General features: G+C 49.6%; 8 protein-coding genes across 8 annotated transcripts; 4 read left to right on the plus strand and 4 right to left on the minus strand.

Annotated features, from left to right (window-relative positions):
- The first annotated feature begins 44 nt into the window (after positions 1 to 44).
- On the plus strand, positions 45 to 2,128 carry CC84DRAFT_610652 (amino acid transporter). The gene is made up of 5 exons (XM_018186884.1): positions 45 to 402; positions 467 to 651; positions 731 to 810; positions 862 to 1,245; positions 1,333 to 2,128. The coding sequence occupies exons 1-5, from the start codon at positions 277 to 279 to the stop codon at positions 2,112 to 2,114; spliced, it is 1,557 nt and encodes a 518-aa protein (XP_018037034.1). The 5' UTR covers positions 45 to 276; the 3' UTR covers positions 2,115 to 2,128.
- A 293-nt stretch (positions 2,129 to 2,421) lies between these two features.
- Positions 2,422 to 4,148, plus strand: CC84DRAFT_1116408 (HET-domain-containing protein; the record flags this gene model as incomplete). The annotated part of the gene is made up of 2 exons (XM_018175461.1): positions 2,422 to 2,657; positions 2,694 to 4,148. The coding sequence occupies 2 exons, from the start codon at positions 2,422 to 2,424 to the stop codon at positions 4,132 to 4,134; spliced, it is 1,677 nt and encodes a 558-aa protein (XP_018037035.1). The 3' UTR covers positions 4,135 to 4,148.
- Positions 4,149 to 6,330: 2,182 nt separating this feature from the next.
- Positions 6,331 to 7,724, plus strand: CC84DRAFT_610766 (uncharacterized protein). Its single transcript, XM_018186885.1, has one exon. The coding sequence runs from the start codon at positions 6,410 to 6,412 to the stop codon at positions 7,598 to 7,600; it is 1,191 nt and encodes a 396-aa protein (XP_018037036.1). The 5' UTR covers positions 6,331 to 6,409; the 3' UTR covers positions 7,601 to 7,724.
- Positions 7,725 to 8,551: 827 nt separating this feature from the next.
- On the minus strand, positions 8,552 to 9,464 carry CC84DRAFT_610768 (uncharacterized protein). Its single transcript, XM_018186886.1, has one exon. It carries the CDS (start codon positions 9,390 to 9,392, stop codon positions 8,592 to 8,594), a length of 801 nt encoding a protein of 266 aa, XP_018037037.1. The 5' UTR covers positions 9,393 to 9,464; the 3' UTR covers positions 8,552 to 8,591.
- Positions 9,465 to 11,754: 2,290 nt separating this feature from the next.
- Positions 11,755 to 12,459, minus strand: CC84DRAFT_1142628 (uncharacterized protein; the record flags this gene model as incomplete). The annotated part of the gene is made up of 2 exons (XM_018176376.1): positions 12,403 to 12,459; positions 11,755 to 12,315 (listed from the first exon to the last, which is right to left on the minus strand). A coding segment is annotated over exon 2 (486 nt), but the record flags the coding sequence as incomplete, so codon positions are not given.
- A 256-nt stretch (positions 12,460 to 12,715) lies between these two features.
- Positions 12,716 to 14,560, plus strand: CC84DRAFT_1163008 (HET-domain-containing protein). The gene has a single exon (XM_018178151.1). It carries the CDS (start codon positions 12,832 to 12,834, stop codon positions 14,482 to 14,484), a length of 1,653 nt encoding a protein of 550 aa, XP_018037039.1. The 5' UTR covers positions 12,716 to 12,831; the 3' UTR covers positions 14,485 to 14,560.
- Positions 14,561 to 15,284: 724 nt separating this feature from the next.
- CC84DRAFT_1116420 (glycoside hydrolase family 92 protein) lies at positions 15,285 to 18,239 on the minus strand (the record flags this gene model as incomplete). Its single annotated transcript, XM_018175462.1, has 7 exons — positions 15,285 to 15,876; positions 15,925 to 16,085; positions 16,138 to 16,249; positions 16,305 to 17,074; positions 17,131 to 17,879; positions 17,931 to 18,071; positions 18,119 to 18,239. The coding sequence occupies 7 exons, from the start codon at positions 18,237 to 18,239 to the stop codon at positions 15,450 to 15,452; spliced, it is 2,481 nt and encodes an 826-aa protein (XP_018037040.1). The 3' UTR covers positions 15,285 to 15,449.
- Positions 18,240 to 18,953: 714 nt separating this feature from the next.
- On the minus strand, positions 18,954 to 21,578 carry CC84DRAFT_610784 (uncharacterized protein). The gene is made up of 10 exons (XM_018186887.1): positions 21,176 to 21,578; positions 21,042 to 21,133; positions 20,925 to 20,987; positions 20,831 to 20,875; positions 20,562 to 20,783; positions 20,185 to 20,506; positions 19,971 to 20,119; positions 19,524 to 19,917; positions 19,277 to 19,476; positions 18,954 to 19,227 (listed from the first exon to the last, which is right to left on the minus strand). Exons 1-10 carry the CDS (start codon positions 21,331 to 21,333, stop codon positions 18,980 to 18,982), a joined length of 1,893 nt encoding a protein of 630 aa, XP_018037041.1. The 5' UTR covers positions 21,334 to 21,578; the 3' UTR covers positions 18,954 to 18,979.
- Between the last annotated feature and the right edge of the window lie 122 nt (positions 21,579 to 21,700).

Raw genomic sequence — 21,700 nt, forward strand, 5'->3', positions numbered from 1 at the left:
CTTAGCCTCATCAAGAATCGCGTCGTGGGGGTGGGAGGGATAAACACTCATGCATCGAAGATGCACGTACCGGCCCTTCCTGCAGCCCCTGCAGGCCAGGGTGCAAAATTTCCCCGCTGCAGGAGAGCCGCTATTTGATGGCATGATTCAGTTGCTTCAGGGCCCTCCTCGAGATCAAAATCGAGTTGGGGACGCGGCTGTATCCTGTTCACTTACCACTGTGCTGGGAGTCAAAGGTGTTCGCCCTCTCGCTTTGTTTGTGCACGAAAATTGGCTATGAATAAGGATAGGGACTTGGAGCTGACGGCCCGAGCCGGGGAGGTCGACGATATCGCTGCCCAGGAGGCGATTGACGACGAGCGCGCCAAACAACAAAACGCGCATAACGGCGGCACTTTGGAGGTAAGCAGTCCCATGGTCGCGCATTGTCGCGCGCGTGTGGTGATCAGCGTCTCACCCGTTGTAGCGCTATATTAACCTGGTCTCAACGGTCAACTTCTCCTTTGTGCTGCAGTGCTCTTGGGAAGCTGCAGCAGTCACATTCCAGTTCGCGCTGAGCAATGGCGGTCCAGCGTCTATCGTCTATGGAAGTATCTTGGCAGGATTCGGGACCACACTCGTGGTGGTCTCGTTGGCCGAAATGGCATCTATGTAAGCACTGTGCCCCGATGTGCACGTTATCGCAGGACGTCCACCGGTTTCCAAATGATCGGAACTGACCCTGCGCAAGGGATCCAACCGTTGGAGCCCAATATCGCTGGTCAGCCACGTTCGCTCCAAAATGGCCCCGATTCTTCGGTCTCATGCAAGGTACGTTGGCGCTCACACACACAGCCTTCATAGGCGACTGACATGCATTAGGATGGATCACTGTGTTTGCTTGGATCTGCTCTTGCACATCTAATCCAGCTTTGATCTCGAACATCATCACGGGCTTGGTCATCTTCAACAACCCTGACTACGTTCCCAAGCAATGGCACACGACGCTGTTGATGTGGGCGATCACTTCGCTGCCCTTCTTCGCCAACTTCTACTTTAGGAAGCTGCTTAACCCATTTGAAGCCATCGGAGCTCTCTTGCATGTTATTTTCTTCATCGTCAGCATTATTACGTTGGTGGTGCTGGCGCCTCGAAGCTCTCCCGACTATGTCTTTAAGACTCTCACACACGACAGTGGCTGGGAGCAGCCCGTCGTGGCGTTTGGTATCGGTCTACTTACTGTGGCATACCCATTGACAGGTTTCGGTACGTCAGTCTCCTTCCAGTCCATTCGCACACTTGTCCCTCCTCACGTCAAACATCAGTTCACACAGAAACTAATCTATCCCGCAGATGGTGTCATGCACATGTCTGACGAAGTCAAGAAGACCCGCATTCGCGTTCCGCGCTCGATGATCTTCTCCGTCGTCCTCAACGGTATCATGCAATTTGCCTTCATGACTACGGTGCTCTTCACCATTGGTGACCCCGCCGTCGTCGCCGCCGACCCCCTTCCCATCATTCAAGTCTACTACCAAGCCACCGGCTCCAAGCCCGCGACGAACCTCTTCGTCATCGTCATCTGCATCATTATCTTCGTCTCGTTCTTCAATGTCTTCGCGTCGGTGTCGCGCCTCATCTGGGCGTTCTCCCGCGACAATGGGCTGCCGTTTTCGAAGACGTTCGCGAAGGTGCATCCGACGCTCAAGATGCCGCTGAATGCGTTGATACTGCTAGGTGCGTGCTTGTGTATACTGGCAATCATCAATGTGGGCAGCACGACGGCGTTCAATGCGTTCATCTCGCTGCCTGCGTTAGGAGGTTACATCTCGTACTTCATTCCGATCTTGTTCATCTTCATTCGGCGCTTGTCTACCAAGCACCCCACGCCCATCCCTTGGGGTCCGTTTAGACTCGGCAGGGTCGGCCCGTTCATCAACTTCGCTGCTATGGTGTACATCTTATTCGTACTCTGCTGGTTGCCGTTGCCGAGTTTCAGGCCGGTTGATAGGGAGACAATGAACTACGCCGGTCCGATCGCAGGTTTTGTCATACTGTTCGCAATTGGAGATTGGTGTGTTTCGGGGAGGAAGAGGTTCAAGGTGCCTGTGTTGAGGCGCGCGGAGTTTGAGTAGGTCACGCGCATACCTGCTAGAGGAGCTTCATATGTCACGTGGTAGTCGGAGCCATATAGGCGAGGGTCTGATAATAGTACTGACATCTTCGGTTGCAAAATCGACATTATATAATAAGGAACCATTGAAAACAGGCGTACGGTTTCAGTGTGATTTTATGCCCATATGTGATGGGGTCGCCTCCTCGTATTGATGGTGGCGCAGCTGACAACACAGTCAGCCCTGCCCACTCCTGCGCCCAGAGTACAGGCGACCACGAAGCTCCATCAATTGACAATCTGAGTGTTTCCATGCTTCCACATGCAGTATGCGCCTCATAAATGTAGTGACCGCCCGCCTTGAGTCATTCACGAGCAAGGTCCCGCGCTACGCGATTCTGTCACATACGTGGGGTCCCGACGGCGATGAAGTAACTTTCCAGGAGATGCTTGTCGAGCCTGAACATCGGCCTCCGCGAACTACATCCAAGCGAGGATACGAGAAGATTCTGAAGACTTGCGAGATTGCGAAGAATTACCACAAGAGGAGCGTCGAAGAAGGTCGGTTCTATAACGACCGCTTGTATTTCGAACAAGTCAGTATAGAACATGTCTGGATCGATACTTGCTGCATCGACAAAAGCTCCAGCGCCGAGCTAAGTGAAGCCATAAATTCTATGTACAACTATTACCGGGAAGCGGACGTTTGCTTCGCCTATCTGTCCGACATGACTACAGATCCAGAGACATTTGAGAAGTCCAGGTGGTTTACCAGAGGCTGGACACTCCAGGAATTGATTGCACCAAAACAATTGGACTTCTATGATGGTATCTGGGCTTACCGCGGGAACAGGGTCAGTTTCCAAGAGACTATAACCAGGATTACCCATATCTCAACTTTCAAAAACGTGCTCGATCTCCCAGTCGCTGTTCGCATGTCATGGGCCTCAAAGCGAGAAACCACAAGATCCGAGGACCTTGCCTACTGCCTGATGGGATTGTTCGACGTCAACATGCCGCTTCTTTATGGGGAAGGAAATAAGGCGTTTGTTCGCCTCCAAGAAGAGATCATCAAACAGAATCCTGACCTGTCCATCTTTGCCTGGACGGATCCATTCCCATCCATGTTTTCTGGGCTTTTGGCCAAGTCTCCAGAATGGTTTAGCGAGAGTCACGATTTAGAAGCAGCGGCCAGTATCAACACTGTCTACCGTGAATTCTACGTCACAAACCAGGGAATACGATTCCAGTTTCCGCTTAAGTTTCACTACCCATCCGGATGTCTCGTGCTGCCACTAGGGCATCAATCTCAATCCAAAGGAAACCGGGTGGGTGTATTTTTGCGTCAGACAGGCAATGACTTCTGTGTCAGGGCGTCTCCTGACGCTCTGGCAGATGAAGATGCATGTCGTCGCGCTGGGGAGGCTATCATCCAAGTCTCTAAGGTACTATCGCCAAAAGACGTGCATGACGTACGCCATAATGGGATTATATTTCCGGAAGCGTACGACCGATTGCGTAGCAAAGGTCTTCAAATGGGGGTAGTAGCTCCATATGGGTGTTGGGATCCAAATACTAGGATGGTTCATGCTGGGCATAAAGGTGCCTTCGAGTGCCTGATGATCTTTGAGATGGACGAGCCATGCCGAGCGTGGAACAAGAGAATGGGCCCTTCATGGAACTCATTCGGAGTAATCTTCAAGTACGAGGAACGACGAGAAAGTGATCGGCGGTGGTTATATAAAGTGGTCGACACTGACAACGCCACCTTCTTTGAGAAAGGACCACGATACATCCTCGACTATTTTCGCCATCACACCGACTTTGTTGAGGGACTAAAAGATGATCTGACTGTACCAGGTGGTATGTATGTTGAGGGCCAGATGGAGATGCAGCAGCTTTCAATACGGCTTGTACCATGGGACCACAGTATGGGTGCCCAAATTTCCAATAGTAGGCGTCTAGGTCTTGAGTTCCAGTGGAGAGCAGCCCGAGAGCATTTCGAGTGGACCGCAAGCCAGGAGCGTAGTTGTTATTGTTAATGCTTCACCATTACATGCTAGGCGTCACCGTAATGATCTAACCTCATCAACCCAACGCGACTATACCCCTACCTGAGCCCGCATCTCCCACCAGAACCCCTTCGAGGTTAGCTTAGCCCAAAGCCATGTTAACCCCGTTACATACATCCTTACTGTACAGAAGAGGTATAGCCGTAATTTAACAGCGTCATTATCAAAGCCTGCAACAGCCAGAGCTGACTCGTTTTCAGCAAGCCTGCACAGCTCACGTGATAGCGGCATGCCATATACCAAACGGCTGCGCTGCTTAGCTTCTGCAAGCGCTCGAAATAGTCAAGGACACAGAATGCTGTGGGCAGAAGCTAAGCACCGGGCCGTGAGCTAGACCCCGCTAGCGCCCCACCTCCATCAGCTCCCAGGCTTCCCTCCCAGCCCATGCACGCCCCGAGGACGACGCGCTGAGGCCCGAACTTTAGCGTCTTCAGGCCCCTGCGCAGTCCGTCACAGGAATTGTTCTAATTAGTTGCGTGTTTGCCTTAAGTTACAGTGTATTTAGATCGACCCGTGGAAGCAACCCTTTGCTCTCCACCTTCGGATAGCTTGAGATAGATCCCAACCTACCCAGCCATTCGCCTTTGCCTCATGCAGTTGCAGTGCAAGCATCGGTGATCCAGCCGCTCGTGGAGACCCAGGGACCGTCCTCACAAATGTAAGCACTAGCGTCTATTCATCTGTAGAATTATATAAAGAATTGGAAGGACGTAAGAGCGAGACAGAAGGAACAACAATAATAAAGAGAGCATTGTTAAAGGCTAAGGGCAAATACGAGGGCGCTAAACCCCTGCTGGAGCGGGGTGTTCAGCTGAGCCACAGACTTCGCGGCCTCATACTTTTCCGAGGGTTTCGACGGCCTCCTTCTCAGCCTGAATCCTCTTTTGTGCTACCCATCTCCCAGAAGAAGAAGAAGTTGGAAGTTGACGAAGATCTACTTAATTTCGCTGCAGAAGTTCAAGGTTAGCTGTCTGTCGGTGAAATGGGGTGCGTAGTATCCCGGTCCGTTTCGGAACGCTCATCTACCTTTGAGAACCGTGAGTTCAAAGAGCCATCGCCGGAAGAGTTATCTGAGTCTGGGTTTACGTGGAGCCCTGAATCCGGCAAGGACACATCTGCACGATTCAAGTGCAACGGTTGTGCAGTTCTTGTATGGCTTGTTGCTGAGAAGGAGCACCCTGGGTACTGGCATCTGCCAGGATGTCAATACAGCACTCCATTGATCGAGTTGATTAGGAAAGGATGGAAGAAGCCACAATACTGGGAATTCTGCGACGGGCCCATGGGCTACGATGGCATCAATTCAACGTTTCTGTTTCTCAACGAAATACTCTATACGGCGTCTCAAAACAGGAGGCCGGAAAGCCAGACGCAAGATATGCTCAATGAAGCCCGGTCAGAATGGACATACCAGTACAAACCACTCAATAAAGAGAAAAGGGAGATTCGCATCCTATGCGTCCCAAAGAGGTACATGCCCACAATATCAGCAGCACAAGACCTCTTGGCCCTCGTATGCGCTGTGCGAATTGTGTCGCTGGACGATATGCCTTCAGACGCGAAATTCGAAGCATTGAGCTATACTTGGGGACCCAGTAAGCCATCATACCCTCTATATATTGTCGACGAAAACACCAATCTTGACGAAGAACTTCCGGAACTCCATATCTCACCGAACTTGAACAGTGCTTTGCGGCATATTGTAGTAGAAAGCGAAAAGGAGAAGTTGGAAGAAGCGCCAATTCTTTATCTTTGGATCGACGCTCTTTGCATTAACCAGAGAGATGATGAAGAGAAGGCGTGGCAGGTGGGGATGATGTATGAGATCTATCAGCGAGCCGCAAGGGTCATTGTGTGGCTAGGTCCTGGGAACAAGAGCAGCAACCTCGCTATGGAAGTTCTGATGGGAATGCGAAGAGTCTCGGAAGCTTTGAAGCCCTTCAGGGAAAAGGCGCATGCGGAGGGGTTTCCAGATAGCGTGGTTGATATGACGCAGATCCCGGAGTCAGCTGTGAAGGAGCTGCATCCGGACGACCTGGAACTCGCTGCTGCATTTGGGCTAATGTTCAAGCAGCAGGTCTCCGGAGGAGACTGGGTACGGCCGTTTCCCATAGATGATGTAGCTGCTTTGTTCGAGAGGCCGTACTGGTCTCGCGTCTGGATCTGGCAGGAGTTTGCTGCGGCGAATGATATCGTGGTCGTCTGCGGGACGAAGAGAGCCAAGGAAGAGCATTTTCGGACTTCTATGGTAACGTGGGATAGCCAGACGGCAGAGATGGTTCTTCACCCGCGAGGGATTGATGGCATTGATCATCGCCCGTGGGCTATTGTAATGACGCGTCGGGAGCTTCGCCTTGGAGAAGAAATTAGGCACGATCTTGCTGATCCAGCTATCGACGACGAGCAAAAGAAAAAGCTGCGAGAATTTCTCGCCGAGCCTGAAAATCAAATCTATAACAGAAACTTACGCATGCTTTTGCAAGAAGCCTGGAAAGCTGAACTGGAAGCAACAAATCCACTGGATCATATCTACGCTCTGCTTAACCTGGCGTCGGATCGCGAGGAGCTGGGCATTGAAGTTGACTACACATTGTCACCTGTCGAGCTGTACAGGAAAGCGGTTCGGGCGATTTATACAAAGGGCGATCTTGCCCTGCTGGCGTACTGCAAGTGGGATGGCGTGCAAACAGATCTCCCAAGCTGGGTACCCCATTTTACGGGTCAGCAAGGATGGATTCCGATTCGAGAGCTTTGCGGCCGTGGATGGCATGGGACGTCCGTGTTCGATGCAAGCAAAGGGAAGCAAGCCGTGATAGCCTTTGGAGAATGCAACCCAAAAATCCTGAAGATCAACGGCATTGCAGTGGATACCTTAACGTTCCTCGACGTGCGCCGAGCAGACGTCTCAGTAAACGATGTAACACCCGCCAACAGAAGACACATAGTCCACTGGTTACGACAAACATTCGACTACCTCAGTGACATAGAGTGCGAAGCATACCCGAACGCCAAGGCGCGAAAGGAAGCAGTATGGAAGACTCCAATACTGAACCATTTCAACCGTGGTTACCTTGGTCAAGGTGACAATCACGCGGGACCGGAAGCAGAGAAAGGATACAATGCACTTTTGAGAGACGACATGGAGACTCAAGAACCAGCATTGGTAAGACTTGCAGATATATACTTCTCGCACATGATGCGTGCCTCAAATAGGACGAGGCCTTTCAGGACAAGCAAAGGATACATAGGACTAGGATCGACGCGTGCTGAAGAGGGAGACATCGTCGTTGTGTTGCTTGGTTGTGAAGTCCCATTCCTGTTGCGAAAGTGGGGTGAATACCACTATAGGCTAATTGGGGAAGTATACGTGCATGGGATCATGTTTGGTGAGCTGTTTGCACATGAGCCTCAGATAGACACCTTCCACTTGTGTTAGCCTTCGTTGTTTATCGTTGTTCCATCTACCTAGGTACGTGGCTCCAGTTACATACCAACTCTATCATCAGCTAGCCGGAAATTCCTTAGGTAGCAATCTGTAGCTCGCCATCTGGGTTCCATGCATCTCTATTCCGCTCAAAGTATTCTTGTGTATTGTAGTGCACGAGACAGACGACAGCGCTCTCTTGATCAACAACGACAAGACCCGCGCACACAGAAACGATGGAATAAGGACGAAGTGGCGCCTAAAAATAGAAAAGGACATAATATCCATCCCTGCGTAACGGAAACCCCGCCGTGACGGAACGCCGGCAGCACTTTCTATCATAACAACACCAAAAACAATCACATGGTTGGGATAATCTCGGAATAAATGCCTACGCATCTTAGCATCCTCATACACTCAGTATCTTTAGGCGTGCCGCTAACTATCACGTGAGCCGTTTGGCTTGCTGAACACGATTCAGCTCTGGCTGTTGCGGGCTTTGATAATAACGCTGAGAAATTACGGCTAGGCCTCTTCTGCACAGTAAGGACGCAGGTCTTTGCTTGGCAGTCCTGCTTGATAAAGCACAGATGACTGCCGCAACGCAGCCACCTCATCAAGCGTAATACTCTTCTCGGGATATACGCTTTCTGTAGCACTCTACATAGTGATGACCTTTTAGACAGATGCACCATACTTTACGTAGACGCCAAGGCAGGCTGAGATAGAAGTGTCAAGATATGAGTAGTGAGATGCGGTATTGTAAAGTCGACATAGAAGTCACGCCAAAGATATCAAGTATATAAGAACCTAAAGAGCCCAATATCTATTCCAAGAGTATCTAAGCGGTGCGATCGTTGTTGCCGTTGTTGTGGCAGAAAGTGCTGCTGGTGTTCCGTCACGGCGGTTGTTCCGTTACGATTGGATGGACGTTACATAGCTTGCAGTGCAGGTCTACCCGGGCGAGGTCACGTTCAAATAGCTTCAAGTATCTATGCATAGATCACCAACCCCGGTACCCACTCTCCCGCGAGTACGGCTGATACCGCTGCAAGTGCTGGACGCTCTCCTGCTCCACATCCCCGAACCTAGTGGGATGAATACCAAACATTGCCGACCCCCTCCTGTTCAGCACCACAGAATCCGGTTGCGACATCTGCGACGGGAGAGCATTGATCCGCGCGTGATGTTCCAGGCTTTCTTGAATCCTCTTCTTGTTCTTTTGACGGGTCTGGTGTCGCCCATTGAACCAGTGAAGGAGCCACATGAGCAGTGCGAAGCCAACAACAGCACCTATACCGATCCCAATGCCGAGCCTGGCGCTGGTGGAGAGACCACTTGTGGAGATTGCGGGTATGGTTGGCGCGGCTGATGTGGCGCTTGCTGAAGGCGAATATGAGATTGTGAGTGAGGTGATGAAGGTGGTCGGCGTTGGTTCGAATAATGTGATTGTTGGCGGCGCTCCTGAGGTGGTCGGAGAGGCGGTGCTTGTCATCTGCGTAGATATGGGTTCCGCACTACGTGTCGCACTTGGCTCCGCGCTTGAGGATGGGGCCGGCAGCGGTGGAGGAGGCGGGTTAGACCTCGATGGCTCTGCTGGTTCGGACGTCGCTTCTGGCCTCGATGACGTTGGGCGCGGTGCTGGGCTCGTTGGTGGATCGGTAGGACGAGCCTCCCTGGATGTGGGAGACAGCTCATCGGAAGGGGATGGCACCGGCCGGTCTGCGACTATTGACATAGTTGCTGATTCTGGAGGTTTCGTTGGTGAGTCAGGTAGGGGAGGAATGTCTGTTGCACGTTCCATGAATGGGATGGGTTATTTTGAGTGTTCAAATACCTTTTCGCAACAAAAAATAACAAAGAAATGTGGAGGCGAAGGAGATTAACGATGGCAGCTTGTGAAGATCTATACAAAGAAAATAGGGTATGCGCCGATGACGCACAATGCTACAGCTCGCTGTGAAGTGCGCAAAAACATTTTCATGCTCCATTAGCGGAACTCTGTTTTATGTGAAAGATTCATATGATCAAATCATTGATGGCTGCAAGGCGATAATCAATGACGTGACGCAGATTCTGCTTCCTACGCCTGCCTCATCCTTCAGTCAATATTGGTTGTGTGCATAGAAGCGCTAGTGTAATGAATCGTAGACTTCTCATCGCCCCAAACTCATAGCATGGCTCTTCTTCCCACGCCATTCTGATTCAATCTAGTGCACTCTGCCGTAACAGCGTAAATGCGATGGCTTTCGTACAGTGGTGACCGGTATCGATTGATTGATTGATTGATTTATTACGCCCGGCTCACTCGCCTAAAGGGCCTTATTACACTAACTACATACCATAGCTTACTGTGGTGACCTAACTCCCTCTAGCCCCTGTGGATAACCGTCCTTGTGTCTATTCATCCTTCCTCTGTGTATCTAGAGTCCCTCCTAAGTGGTTAGTAGCAAGTTGTCTTAGGGCTGTTCCCCTAAGTGTTCAGTGTCCCTTCTTCGGCAAATGAAGCAGAACCTGCTATGACCGGTATCGGTTTCCGGTTCCAGCAGTTCGGTTATTCTCAACGCACGGCCACCTCAACGTACGCTTGCCAAAGTAGTCTTAGCGCTCCATGGCCCCACATGTGGCTAAGAAAGTGGCAGTAACGTTACTGTGTCCATGAAGTGTGCAATGTTATTACTGTGCCTCCCCCTTCGTGGCGAAGAACACCTGTGTCCTAAAAGAAATGATAGAGGCTTCACATATTCAATGACACAGTTTATTATTATTATTTCTCGTAAACAAATTTAACCTCACCGCAGCCTGAAAATATCGCCCACGTCTTTGCCTTCTAAAATGTCGGTAATAGCCTCACCATCCATTATTCCATGCACATGACTAATAGCCCAGTTAGTGATCAAAATAGTACGCAGTGATGTGGCAGCTCACCATTCCCCCACCATCGTATAGAAATCTTGACTTTGGTAATCGATACGCCTCAGTACGTAGGGCACCTCTCCGCCTAGCAATACGCAGATCAGGTCCCCTTCGAAAGCGGTTGGTGGCAGTAAGCAGAAATGTCCCTTCCTAGTTATACAAAATCTTCGTCCGTTCAAGCTAAGTTGTCGATTCTCCATAGCTTGCAACAACTCTTGCTCCTCCTTCGCGTTTTTGGGTGGGATGTATTGTATTTCTAATGGGAGTCGCTGTGCTGGGTTCCATCCAGAATTTTCGTTGAAATGAAGCCCTTCGATCTGTCGGTCGGTCAAAATTGTTCTCCAAAAGGCATCCTCTCTAGCAATACGCGAATGATACGTTTCAAATTGAGTATTCATTGCCATTTTCTTCCAGTGGGAAAGGATTGGTCCGGTTGCGCGGCCAGCAAGAACGATATCATCCGAAAAGGGGTAGATACGTCCGCATTGGCTGACCACGTCAAACAAACGGCCTCGGAGAATCAGCGTACAAGGGTCATCTCCAAACTGAATAGCAAACAGTGATCTTGACCGGTCTGGCCCAGCTGTCAAGAATGCTCGCTGCAACTCTCCTTGATCTTGGTTAGGCAGAAAAGAGGATATTGGTATTATAGATCTCGGACCAAAATCGGGAACCCAAGATGGAAGACATAGCTTCTTAGGCTCGTAGCACTCCCCAGTCATCCAACGAAACCAGTCTAGACCGTTGTCTTCCAACAGGCACAAGGAGAAGATTGACAAGTATGTATCCTCGAATGATTTACCGTAGTCGACCTGGACTCCGTGGTTACTAAGAAGACCTAAAAGGCCATAAATCTTGTCTCTAGGATCAGTTACCAATCGATATTTGAATGACCATAGCAAATTTGACAGTTTGAGTAACTCAGGCGCGGAGGAGATCGTTCGATGTGACGAACGCAGTCTCGTTAGTGCCTCCGAAAAGCCAGAAACGAGCATGCCGAGGGTACGAAGCGCAGTTTTTTGAAGTATGTTAGACCTGTGATGCGGCACATGACCAGTATCCATCCATGCTATGGTGAAGGAATGGAATTTGGACCAAGGAATATGACGAGAACCGCACACAACGAGGACATCCGGAGCTAGTGCCACTTCTTGGATTATCCACATCCTTTGCCACCAGGGACGGGAGAACAGGTGAACAAGGGACATCATTCGCCGAAGAAACTCGTACTTTTCAAGGTGGAATAGCCAGATGGACTCGGTGTCAAATATAGCAACCTCGGTCAAGTATGGAATGAAATCAAGAGCCATCCCACTATCAAACGTCTCTTCTCCAAGCCAAGCAATCACCCGTTCTGCTCTGTGATATATCTTTCCCATTAGAGGCACTTGAACGCTTTTCTCATCTGCGCTGTTTTGGTCAATGCATATCGCATCAATCCAAATGATTCTTGTGCCTCGAGGTTGCCGCAGGCGACGCAACGCGTCTCGAAGGTTTGGTCGGATGTGAAAGGGTAAACCATCCAATGATATCCGGCATGCACTCTTCGAGTCATCGCCCCATGTATATGATAGAGCTTCGTATGGCGGTGCCGAGTCTAACTGATAGTCCCGTAGCTTGCAATGAATATCGGCGTATAGACTGTGTCCAGAAATAAGCTCTAGCAATCTGAAACTATTGAATTGCAGAAGGCTGTATTCGAAACCACGTCGGCGCCGTTTCTGACTTGGCGACATGTTCACGCGAGGAACTTGTCCACGAATTCCCGAACCCGGACTGGAAGGGCCGCTGGTGAGGGTCACGTTGGCATCCTACTAAGTTTTCGTTAAAACACGTTGCATATTTCATGGTGTGGACCCCATAAAGAGCTAAGTCTAATGTAGTACCGGTAAGCGTACGTTGAAGTGGCCGTGCGCTGAGAATAACCGAAACGCTGGAACCGGAAACCGATTTTGGTCGCCACTGTACAGTCGCGAGCAGAATCGGTTTCCGGTTTTGCACTTTAATTTGTTCTCACAGCACGGACCTCCTAACAGGGGGGTTATTTTGTGTTAGCGTCTTGTAGAGATATTCTCGTAATTTCCAAACGTCATGTGAGATCGGTCCCTTGGCATGGGTGCCTTCACATGACCATACTTGAGGCTGAAATATCACGTGAAAATTATTTCTTTAATGGCCTGTGCTGCCCCACTTTGGACAGTCTAGGGAAGGAATCAACCATCTCCCGCAACATCTTCCATTTTAAGCCATTGTCTCTATTCTCTATTTCTGTCGGCGTCAATTTCAGGAGCAGCTGTGCTACAATCCTCCCTTGGTGTGCTAATAGCATGCATCTTCTGAAAATTAACGATGATGGCAACTTCAGCCTGACCACGTTTGTCGGCAGCAACGTTCCGTCTTACGCCATCCTTTCGCACACATGGAAAGCAGACGACCAGGAACTTACTTTCCAAGATCTAATAAGCGGGACCGGAAGAAACAAAGATGGTTATAGAAAAATCCAGTTTTGTGGAGACCAAGCAAAGAAAGACCGCCTACAATACTTCTGGGTAGATACTTGTTGCATCGACAAGTCGAGTAGCTCAGAGCTCAGCGAGTCTATCAATTCCATGTTTCAGTGGTACCAGAATGCCGAGGTCTGCTACGTTTATCTTGCGGACCTTCCTCCAGATTCGGACCTGTCGAGACTTCAGCTTTGCCGCTGGTTTACCCGAGGTTGGACTCTGCAGGAATTAGTTGCACCGAAAGTGGTCAAATTCTACGACTACGAGTGGAATGCAATTGGTACGAAGGTTGAACTCGTCGATATCATTTCAAGTTCTACCAGCATCCCATCTCATCTTCTTCTTGGGCATTCCGCGTTATCAGATTCGTCTATCGCCACAAGAATGTCCTGGGCTGCTCAACGGCAAACAACCCGTCTCGAGGATTTGGCATACTGCCTCTTGGGAATCTTCGAGGTGAACATGCCCTTGATCTATGGTGAGGGCATGCGAGCGTTCCGGCGTCTGCAGGAGGAAATCATCAAGCGCAATAACGACTTGACAATATTTGCGTGGGAACTTCCACAGGAGTCGAGAGCACAATTTGTCGGGCTTTTCGCTCCGTCACCTTCTGCGTTCGCTGCAAGCTCCGGTATTATTCCATTTTCAGACGACTCTATGAACTTCTCCGTTACAAACAGAGGCCTCTTCTTCACCGGCGGCACCTTTATTCGAGTTGCTACTGTCCCCACAAGGGGCGACCGCGTTGAGACGTTGTACTTTATCTACTCGGGTCTTAAGCTCCACATGTCAGTTCCAACAGAATCCGGCACCTTCCGTAGAGATGTAGGCATTTATCTCCGCAAGATTGGTCCAAAACTGTTTTGCCGAGAAGGACTTCTCCCATTGGCCGGCCTCAAAACGAAGATTGAACAGATTGAGATGTACGAAGTCGCCGAGAAGTACATTCTGCTTGATCCAACCCCTGCCATTACCAATAGCTCTTTGTCATTTCGGAATCTTGCCGTTCACCTTCCACTTCATGATGCATTCCAGCTTCGGGAAGCAATTCCGGAAACCTTATGGGACCACACCGACAGAGTGTTCTTGCGGCCGAAGCGCTATCATTGGATCAAGCATCCCATAGTACTCGCTATGAGTTTCAGTGTGCGTCTTATCAATGCGACCGTCCCGCTGGTGCTCCTCTGTGACTACAGAGAAGCAGTTCCGATTCTGAAAGTATTCAACCCGAACACCTATCTTCAGGAGTCCAAAATTATCTTCCAACAAAAATATAGAGAAGAAGGAATAACTTGGGAGGACCTGGAGATCCAGACTCCGGGCATTCATGCGCTCCATGACTCTACAACCATGAGAATTGGGACTTGTCTTTTCGTCGTCTCTGCCTTACTAGAAAAGAGAACTATTCAACACCTGTCTCATAATGTGAATGTTTGGAGTTTGTTTCTGACGATAATCAAAGTAGAAGCACGGTAGTTCGCAGTGACGAGGAGAAGTATACTGATTAATGCTAGCGCGATTGTGGCAAATGTCATAAATTCATGGACTCCCTTGTAGCCATATAATCTTATCCAATTGCTGATGCTTTTTTTTTTCAACGTTCTACACAGCAAAGAATAAATCACATGATTTAGACGGGTTATAAGGCAACAATGCTCCAACCATGAAATGCTTGCATTTTAATTTGGAACCGGCATTAATTACGGTGTTATCCCTGCCAGACGCTAACATGAAGTAGGAAGCCCCATGTCTGGAGGACCGTGCGGTGAAAACAAGTCGAAGTGCAAAACCGGAAAGCCGATTCTACTCGCGACAGTAATCAATCTTTGAGCCATAAGTTAGAGAACCTCGATTCAATGCTGAGGTCTGTACAAAACACATAATGTTATAACAATGAATAAAAGCACTTAGTAACACAGCGCCAGCTTGCTCGGACTGTTGTTGTTGGGGGATGGACTTTTCGCGAGTCAGAGAAAATAGCCACGTAATCCCAAACTGTATGGAAACGCGATTAATTACAGTAGACCCCTTGCAAAGCTAGTCTCAATATAATAAGCGAGCTGCAAGAGGACCGTGCGGTAAGAACAGGCGAAGTGTAAGATCCGGAAACCGATAACGGCCGGCACTGTAAAGTACCCATCTATCTCCCTGCTCAAGTGAAAAATTAGATTTCATGGCAAGTCTCTTTCTTTATCCAACTCCAGCAATGATGTAGGCTCTCTTTGATAACTAATTTGAGCGTTTTATCAAGGGCCACGTTTCCGGATTTACCCGCGAAGGGACCAACAAAGCATAAACTTGACAACGGAGTCAAGAACCCATGGTTGCAACCACAATTTGGAGGCTCAAAGCTGCTTATTCGTCAAACGCATAGATCTAGTCCTGGAAAAGGTATGTCGAGCCACGGTCGCACTACTGCACAACTGTCACTTGAATATGTTCTATGCTCCCAAACCCACCACATCTACGCTTCCCAATCCCGCTCTCGCTTTCAACATTTGCATAGTAATCTCTCTCCTTCCGAGAGTCTTCCCGCTGGTGCCATTTGTCGTCCCATTCCCACCCGAATACTCGCTCAGGCTGGGCGGCAGATCCTCGATCTGCGTGCCCCAGCTACTTTCGTTCCTTCCCAACGTAAGTACCAGCTCCTTGCCATCTGTGAAAAAGCTGTGATCAATCCAATTCTTTGTGTATGGTTCGCCGTCTAAAGTAGCAGATTGGATGTAGATGGTTTCGTAGGTAGGATCGAAATTGACGTTGCGTATAGTGGCAGTCTTTCCATTGAGAGGCGATTTGATTGATACAGAGGGAAAATAAGGAGGCGTAATGAGGTATACGTTCTGTCCAGGGTTAGGGAAGAGACCCATCCTTTGCAATGTCAATGATCGGCTAAAAGTAAGCGTAACATGAGCTTACATGGACATCGCGACGAATGAACCCATAGCTCCAGAATCGTCGTTTCCGGGCAGACCGTCGTTCTGAGGCGAGAAGTAGCGCGGGATATAGAAGTGTGATCGCTTGGCGCTAAGCGCAGGGCGACCGGCGTAGTGATATTGGAAGACGGTAAGAAAGGAAGGCTGGGATGCGATTAACTTGATTACACTACGGCTGTAACAGATAAGCACTTACCTCATTTCCAATGTAAGTGATGTTCTGATCGTGCAAGTAGTCGAGACGTTTGACGAATCCGTCACGACCTCCATAGAGATCGATCAGAGCGGCTTGATCACCGGGTACGTAGCTGCATGACTACCATTAGCAACAGCTCAGGATGCAGCGGTCTGGGTTATACTCACAACCCATATTCCCACAAGCTGGACTCGAACGTCTCCTGTCCTGTATTTTGCAAAGAGCAAGACTTGCCGGAATAATTGTCGATAGTGGAACACCACAACGGATCCTGGTTGTGCCATGTGCCGTTCTGATATCTCCCTTGGAAAAAGCCAACAAAACCAGTGTCGCTTCCGTTGCGGAAAAAGCTTGTCTGGTTCTTGCTGAATAAGCTCTCCCAATTACCACTGCTTTCTTTGTACTTCTCCAAATCATCAGTTTTTCCAAGCTTATTGGCCATCTGAGCAATGCAAAAGTCGTTGTACGCATACTCTAGGGTTCTTGAGACAGATCGAGTGATCGTACCGAAGCCCTTATAATCGAAATCTTGTGTGGGAACGTAGCCAAGAGATTTCCAGCTGTCCAGGCCACCGCGACCTTCCACTGACCAGAAGAACGGCTCCACCTCGGCGTCCTTCACAACGGCTTCGTAGCCTACATCCCAATCAATACCATCAGTGAGGCCCTTGATAAAGGCATCGGTCAGTACAACATCAGCATTAGAACCACCCTGTGTGTACCCTTTGCACAGACTCATGCGACAATCCGGAAGCCAGCCTTCGTGCTGGTAAGTGTCGATGAGTGATCGAACCATTTGCGTCAGCGCTTTCGGATCGTTAATCGTAAGGAACGGAAGCTGTGAGCGGAAGCTGTCCCACAAACAGTAGAATGAGTCAAAATACGGTTCACCGCTGTCCCACTTCGGGTTCTCGCCTGTGTAGTTTTGGGGATTCACCTTCAAGGTTAGCATCGAAGAATTCGATAGCAAGCGTAACGCCCTCCAAAACTCACCATGGTGCGATAGATGCCTGAATAGAAGTTCGTGACCAGTGATGAGTCAACACCTTCTGATGAAACTGTGATGGGCGAGAGCTTCTCTCGCCAAGCGGACTCAGCTGCAGTATGCGTAGCTCCAAAATCAAAGTCCGGAATCTCCGCTTCGGCGTTGCTGCAAGCCTGTTCACTACTGATGTAGCTGACAGCGATCCGTGCAAGAACACCATCAGAAGGATTCTCAGAAAAGCGGATGAAGCCACCTCCAGGCAGTGGGTATCCGTTGATGGAGCGGTTTATTTTCAGGTCTTTCACATTCGCACTCGCTCGAGAGTTCACAAAGATCCCGTTTTCGCGTATTGAAGCGCCCTTAAAGTCAGCGCAGAAGTAAGCCACGTAGGTGCCGGTTCCGAATGATGGATTGAAGCGAGAGCTTCCAGACATTCGACCAGTTGTCTCGTCCACCTGTATTGTCGCGTTATCTTGGCGTGAATCGCTCAGATCTGTTAGGTCTAGAAGTAATAGCGGGCTGCTATCGCCAGTAGATGGAAACTTGAAGCGGAACAGAGAGGTGTGATGTGCCGTCGTCATTTCAGCAGCGACACCACTCTGCAGCTCGATGTGGAAATATCCTGGGCTAGCTTTGACAGACTCTGGCTTGTAATGAATCTTGCGTGCTTTCTTCGGAAACGCGCATCCATTAATATCGCCACCTGCGCAAGATGCGTAAGGGAAGAACGCGAAAGTGCCAAGCGAAGGGCTTCCACCTGTGTTACTTGAGCTTGCGTTCATTTTTCAGGGCAGAATCCCGCTCGTACCCGTTCCGCTATCATGCATCGTAGAGAAGCCTGTCACATTGCCTCCTTCTGTCGTGAAGCCGCCTTGATTACTTTCCGAGTCAACATCAGCGACAGCTTTTGCCATACCATATGGCAGTGTCGCGCCCGGAAATACATTGCCTACAAACTTGGTCAACAACACATTTGCGATGGGAACGTTCACTGACCTCCATTGGCACTTCCAATCAGCTGATTGACATATTTCAGATTATCAGTGACGTTCTGCCCTCTAACAAACTGCGAGAGGACCCAAAAAACCGCCAGTGCGGCAGACTTAGAGATAGCCATACTCAGAGGTTTGTGGATGGGGAGACACCCAAATTGAAGTGTCGGCAGCGCCCGGATCTGTAGCATTCATTCTGATATTTGAATGCATGGTACGCGGGCACGGCATCCTTCCCATGCACTCCTATCCCCATGCTGTGACCATGCGGAAGGTACAGTGTCCCATGGTAACATCGTTTCAAGCACCATATTGCAAGCTGCGAGGGTCTGAGGCTGGAACCCAATAAGATCGCTCTCTCCGGAGTTCGACTGCATGCCAATGGACGCTCACGCGCGGTTGAAATGAGATACTTATCTACCCGGTATGGTCGCGGGATCGGCGCTGCATGATGTTCCTGCAGCCTTCTGGGGAACCCTTGTCCGCCAGCAGACCAAGCCCGGGTCATCCGATGTGCAAGACTGGCAGCCGTGAACGCTTGTTTGATCACACAGACGCATCCACTGTTCATATGAAAAGGATTATTTGGTTGATTTTCCATTTCAGGAGGAACGTCTATGAGGGATTCCATGCTCAGAATCAAAGCAAGCTTTGCGGATGTGGAGAGATAAGCGTTGGGCGCCCCTGGAGCCTGCAGCCACTTGCCAAGATGGGCATAGCGCATTTACGTGTGCCCGCCCGCCTATAGAACAGTCCTGCGGTATCACAATGCCTGCGGTCAGCATCAAAGTGTCTTAAAGGGCGTTTGCTTTTGTTGATACCTATTGGGTCTTCGCGCATAAATTGACCAGTCGTGTTCGCCCACTTACGTCTCCGAACCTTCTGCCCAAATTCGAATTGCTTCATCAATGTCTAGGTAGGCGTACATGAAGTCGTAAAATTGGACAGGGATGGTTGTCGCTGTTCCATTCGATGGATCATAGCTTGCGACCGCTGTTCTCAAAACTTTCAGAAGTCGCTGCGCATACGGCCAACGCCGTCCACAGACTTCAAGCTTAATTGGAAAAAACGCTATTTTGTGAGAAGGTTCAATGTCGAATATCTTCGCATGAACTGCAGTTTCCATCAGCCAAAGTATCAGTACCAAAGGTCTTTGGCTTACGGATGCAAAATCTTGCCGCAACGAAGATGCATTGTATGATAAGTGGACTCATGTTCTCTAGGTCTGTGTCTAAAACATCTTGCAAAAGGTTCGTCATGCTATCGCAGGCCTCTAGACAGCGCCGTATGGCATGGTTCCATGTGCCTGGAGTTCCTTCGAGCGGTGGGAAGATGAGGCCCTGATATAGCGATATCGTGGCTCTGAAAGAGGTTAGTACGTCTTTACTATGACTTCTCCAGTGTCTTACAGGTCCAAAACACATTGAATAAGAGTAGTGTTCGGGTCGTAGTGATCATCAATATCAGTATTGAACTGCAACTGGGTAGCAGCAAAGCGAGCTCGCCAGTCTTTGAGGCCCTCGTCAATAATTTGGCAATTCTCTCGTCTACGAGCTCGTTCATCAGCAAGCTGCAGATCGTAGGACTGTTGCAGAAAGTGATGGACATGGTAGAGCTCATTTGTGACAAGCATCACATAGAGCGAATAGGTCGATGACATTGCGAGATCGTCGAACGGCCATGCACTGATTACAGCTTCCGGAAAAGCCCAAGCAGCGTCGCTGCACGGAAGCAGGCCATCGTCCTCTGGTTGGGAGATAGTGATATTCCAAGCCGCTCCGACAGTGGAAGCACCATCAAGCACTGAAAATATTAGAGATTTATGATACTGAAAGTCCTGCTGAGGAAGTTCTTACCTTCAGCCATCCAGTATGCCCGTATCTTTTCTTCCCTATCCACCAAAGAGTCGGGAAGGGGAAGCATACGTGGAGGCAGTGTAGAGACGCGATTGAAATTGTCGCAATGGTGGGCTACTAAGTCCCTCAGCCCAAGCTGAATCGCCATACTATTTTGGAATCACTAAGATAACTATAGCAGGAGTGATAGTCACGTCTACAACTTGAGACATACCGCTTTGCTAGAGCAACTAAGTTCCAATGCTCTTTCAGGCGTCCGGCGCCGTATTCAAGATTACAAATTATCAGAATCGCTTGCAACGGCCGCAATGAAAGGTTGTTCACGGCTTCCATGACAACTTGGTTGCGAAGCTCGTCCGATATTTCACGACATCGTTCTTTTGATAGTCCATCAGAACAGAAGTCTTGACTAATGGTGACGGCTATGATGGCTTTCAAGATGGGGAGATATGGTGTTTCTTTGACATTAGCCGACACCTGCAGAGCTTCGAGAAGAGATGGCTGATGCAGGATAGGGAACCATGGGTGATATCTTCCTGAATATTCGGTGACGTCAGCCAGTTGGATTGGATACTATGTAACATTACTCACCGAACCACACTGCGCAATGTTCATCGATAACGCTTGGCCGCAGTGGATCGAACTGCATCGGCCGCGCCATTGTCCCCAACAGACTGGGACCAGCAGTAGGAGCTGGTCCTGGCGGTGATAAAGGATCATGATATATCGGTAAGTCGTCCTGAGCTTCAAGAATAGGTGCAGGCAAAGAACCTGCGTGCAAATTCCCGCGATTCCCGACGATGGTCGTATGCGCTTTTTGTTATTAGTACGAAAAGATGTGGGGAGGACGACGATCGTACGACAGCGATGAGCTTTCAGCAATTGCACTTCCTTCTCGAGCACGTCTGATTGGGATGAGCCCTGGCCGATCAAAAGCCTTAAGAGTAGCTTTACTTAGCCTTTCCTCCAGTGCGGAAACGTAGCCAGCCCTCAGACCTGGCCGCGATTTATCCTTCACTGTGTCGCGATGATCTTAGCCACGCGAGCTAGATATCTCTACTCTACACCTACCATACTGGCAGTTGACCCCGGCCTTCAGACAACTGTCGCACTTGGGTAAATGGCGATTACACCGCGTCTTTCTTTGACGACACAGCTTGCACCTGACTGGTCAGCCACGCCTTTGGATTGGGAGGTGAACCCACACTGTCCTGCTCAAGCTTCCGCTCTCAAGCAATGCATTCATAGTGAAGGCCGAACCTGTCGCAACACGACCAGACATGGGCCGATGAATCCACGTCACTGCACATTGTGGAAGGAGTACCCGAGCAACCGAGACTGGACTAGCGTTGCATCGGGCCATGTCATCCCGACACCTGCAAAGTAAGGCTCGATGTGCTCACATGTGAACATCAATAAGAAACGATTGTGTATTGAAGAGTACCACGATGTCAACATTTAAGTTGTTGGAGTCCCAGCTGGACCTATCGATAGGACTAGTTCCATATACATGAGATGAGAGCAATCTTGTTGAGGTTGACGAGGAAGGTCTGCCGAACTACCTCCGGGCGAAACCCCGCAACGAAACGTCGTCATACAACAGACGCGTCTACACGTGTAAACGTCCGAATCAAGCAGAGGAGAGCGTTTCATCACCCATTTTGATTGGAAGACTCGCAATGGGCCAACTTGTGCCGAATGTTAACCTCTATAGAGCAATGTCACCCCCC

The sequence above is a fragment of the Paraphaeosphaeria sporulosa genome (assembly GCF_001642045.1).
Source record: "Paraphaeosphaeria sporulosa strain AP3s5-JAC2a unplaced genomic scaffold CC84scaffold_4, whole genome shotgun sequence".
Taxonomy (NCBI): Eukaryota; Fungi; Ascomycota; class Dothideomycetes; order Pleosporales; family Didymosphaeriaceae; genus Paraphaeosphaeria; species Paraphaeosphaeria sporulosa.